The sequence below is a fragment of the Chiloscyllium plagiosum genome, chromosome 47, assembly GCF_004010195.1.
Source record: "Chiloscyllium plagiosum isolate BGI_BamShark_2017 chromosome 47, ASM401019v2, whole genome shotgun sequence".
NCBI lineage: Eukaryota > Metazoa > Chordata > Chondrichthyes > Orectolobiformes > Hemiscylliidae > Chiloscyllium > Chiloscyllium plagiosum.
In genome coordinates, this window is record NC_057756.1 from 8,510,130 (window position 1) to 8,512,922 (window position 2,793).

The following is a 2,793-nucleotide window of genomic DNA, read 5'->3' on the forward strand; positions in this document are numbered from 1 at the left end:
TAGAGCAATGGTCAATGCTACCAGAGCGATCACCAGCACTCCCACTATCACCCATGGAATGATGAGCTTGCTATCGGTATGACCTGTGAAAACACAAAGAGAAGGGAATGGGGAGTGAACAAGGCAATTGGATACCAACCAGCAAGAATCTCCTTTATACGGTTCCTCCATGGCCAATCCACCCTAACCTGCACATCGCTGGGCACTGTGGGACAATTTCCCATGGCCAATCCACCCTAATCTGCACATCCCTGGACACTATGGGACAATTTCCCATGGCCAATCCACATAACCTGCACATCCCAGGGCACTATGGGACAATTTCCCATGGCCAATCCACCCTAACCTGCACACCTTTGTACAGTGGGAGGAAACCAGAGCACCCAGTGAAATTCTACACAGACAGGGGCAGAACATGTTTGGAGAAGATTTGTCGCTCAGATTGTGAATCAGGTTGTAAGGTTGTTCACTGAGCTGGTAGATTCTTCTCAGACGTTTCGTCACCATGCTAGGTGACATCATCAGTGCGCCTCCGGTGATGTTTTGACCCACTTGCTGTTTATGTGTCTTGGTCTGTTGTAGTCGGTCATATCACTTCCCGTTCCTTTTTCTGAGAGTTTGCTAAACGGAGTCCAAATCAATGTGTGTGTTGATGGAGGTTTAAATGCCAGGCCTCTAGGAATTCCTGTCCATGTATCTGTTTAGCCTGTCCTAAACTGGTGTCCCCCTCTATCTGTGTGTAAGGAGACTTATGTGTATGGATACCAGTGATAGTTGGTCATGTCTTTTGGTTACATGTGTGCCAACTAGCCATCGAAAGTCATGACCAACTACCGAGCTGCAGTGTATGTTAAGGCTCATCATTAATTGTGATGGGTATGTGTTATATTAAACAGACTGGCTCACACAGACAGCACTATTCTCTCTGTAGATGCAGCAGAGGTGAGTATAACCAGCTAAGATCTATAATGGGGGGCAAATACCCAGAACATGACCCTCACAAGCGAGGCTAACGCCAATACCCCTCCCCCCCCCACCCCCCGCCACAAAATACTCCCGGCAAAGGTAAAGAATTAATTAATTCAAGCAATCCTTAATTGTGTGAATTTCCCAAAGTGTAAAGGTATTGGATGGTCTGAATATTCCGTTCGCAAGATGATCCGAAACTGGATATACATTGAATTATCAAAAATATGTGCAGGAGTAGCCATTCGGCCCCTCCTGGCCTGTTCTGCCATTCAATATGATCATGGCTGATCGTCCAACTCAATAGCCCCTACTTTCTCCAATATCCTTCCATCCCCTTAGCCCAAAGAACTATTACTAACTCTTATTGAAAACATTTAGTGTTTTGACCTCAATTGCAGAGAATCATCCAGGCTGAGTGAGCACATTTCTCCTCATCTCAGTCCTGAAAGGCACAGCCCTTATCTAGGCGTTTGTCATAATGAGTCTGAATCAAAACGATCTACATTCAGGAATGGTGCATTGTAGCTGTAAACTTGTGGCACAGTGGTAGTGTCCCTAACTCTGGGCCAGAAAGCTCACCTTCCCTGGAGGAGGTGTAGTATCACTGATGCACCCTGGTAATGGGGACCTGTCGAAGCTTCAATGGGATGAACCTCCCCCCCCCACCCCCCACCCTCTTCATTCTTCTAAAGTCCAGTGAATATTGTCCAAACGGATTCAGTCTCTCTCCATACGTCTCTCAGCAGTCCTGCCATTCCAGGCATCAGTCTGGGAAACCTTTGTGACACTCCCTCCATCACCAGAATGTCCTTCCTCCGAATACGGAGACAATTACTCACTACTCCAAAACTGCTACCATCTCAAATTGAAGAGTCATAGTGTCCCACAACATGGAGACAGGACCTTTGGCCCAGCTGGTCCATGCCGACCAAAATGTCCATCTACGCTCACCCCATTTCCCTACACTTGGTCCATATCCTTCTAATCCTTTCCTATCCATGTATTTGTCCTTTTAAATGTTGTTAATGTACCCGCCTCAACCCCTTCCACTGGCAGCTCATTCCATATGCGTACCACCCTCCGTGTAAAAAAGTTGCCCCTCAGGTTCCCTTTTATTCTTTCCCCCTCTAACCTTAAACTGATGCCCTCTAGTCCTCGATTCCCCAGCCCTGGGGAAAAGACTGAGTGTGATCACCCTGTCCATGTCCCTCATGATCTTATACACCTCTATAAGGTCACCCCTCAGTCTCCTACGCTCTAAGGAAAACACTCCGAGCTTGTCCAACCTCTCTCCCTGTAACTCAGACCATTGAGTCCTGGCATCATCCTAATAAATTTCTTCTGCACCCTTTCCAGTTTCATACCATCCTTCCTACAGCAAGGTGACCAAAACCAAACACAAAACTCCAAGTGCGGCCTCACCAATATCCTGTAGAACTGTAGGTTTATAGATCTGTAGGTTTTAGTCTGAGGGAGCATTTGGATTGACAACTGGCAAGTAAATTGCACGCCGCACAAATGCCAGGCTATGACCATCACCGATAAAAGACACCTGACCACCTTGACAGTCAGTGGCATTACCGTCACAGAATCCCACGCAATCAACATCCTGGGGAGTGTTATCACTGACCAGAAACTCAACTGGAAAAACACAGCAGGCCAGGCAGCATCCGAGGAGCAGGAGAATCGACGTTTCGGGCATAAGCCCTTCTTCAGGAATGAGGCTGGTGTGCCAGGCGGGATGAGATAAAAGGTAGGGGGGAGGGAATTTGGGGTACGGGCGCTGGGAATACGATAGGTGGAAGGAGGTGAGGGTGAGGGTGA

At 47.6% G+C, this 2,793-nt stretch overlaps 1 protein-coding gene across 1 annotated transcript in view; it reads right to left on the reverse strand.

Annotated features, from left to right (window-relative positions):
• LOC122544245 (poliovirus receptor homolog) overlaps positions 1-2,793 on the reverse strand; it is a 36,903-nt gene that overhangs the window by 17,094 nt on the left and 17,016 nt on the right. Inside the window, exon 4 of the mRNA XM_043683322.1 lies at positions 475-480. Within this exon, the coding sequence (XP_043539257.1) occupies positions 475-480 (6 nt within the window). The remainder of the gene's footprint in view (positions 1-474; positions 481-2,793) is intronic.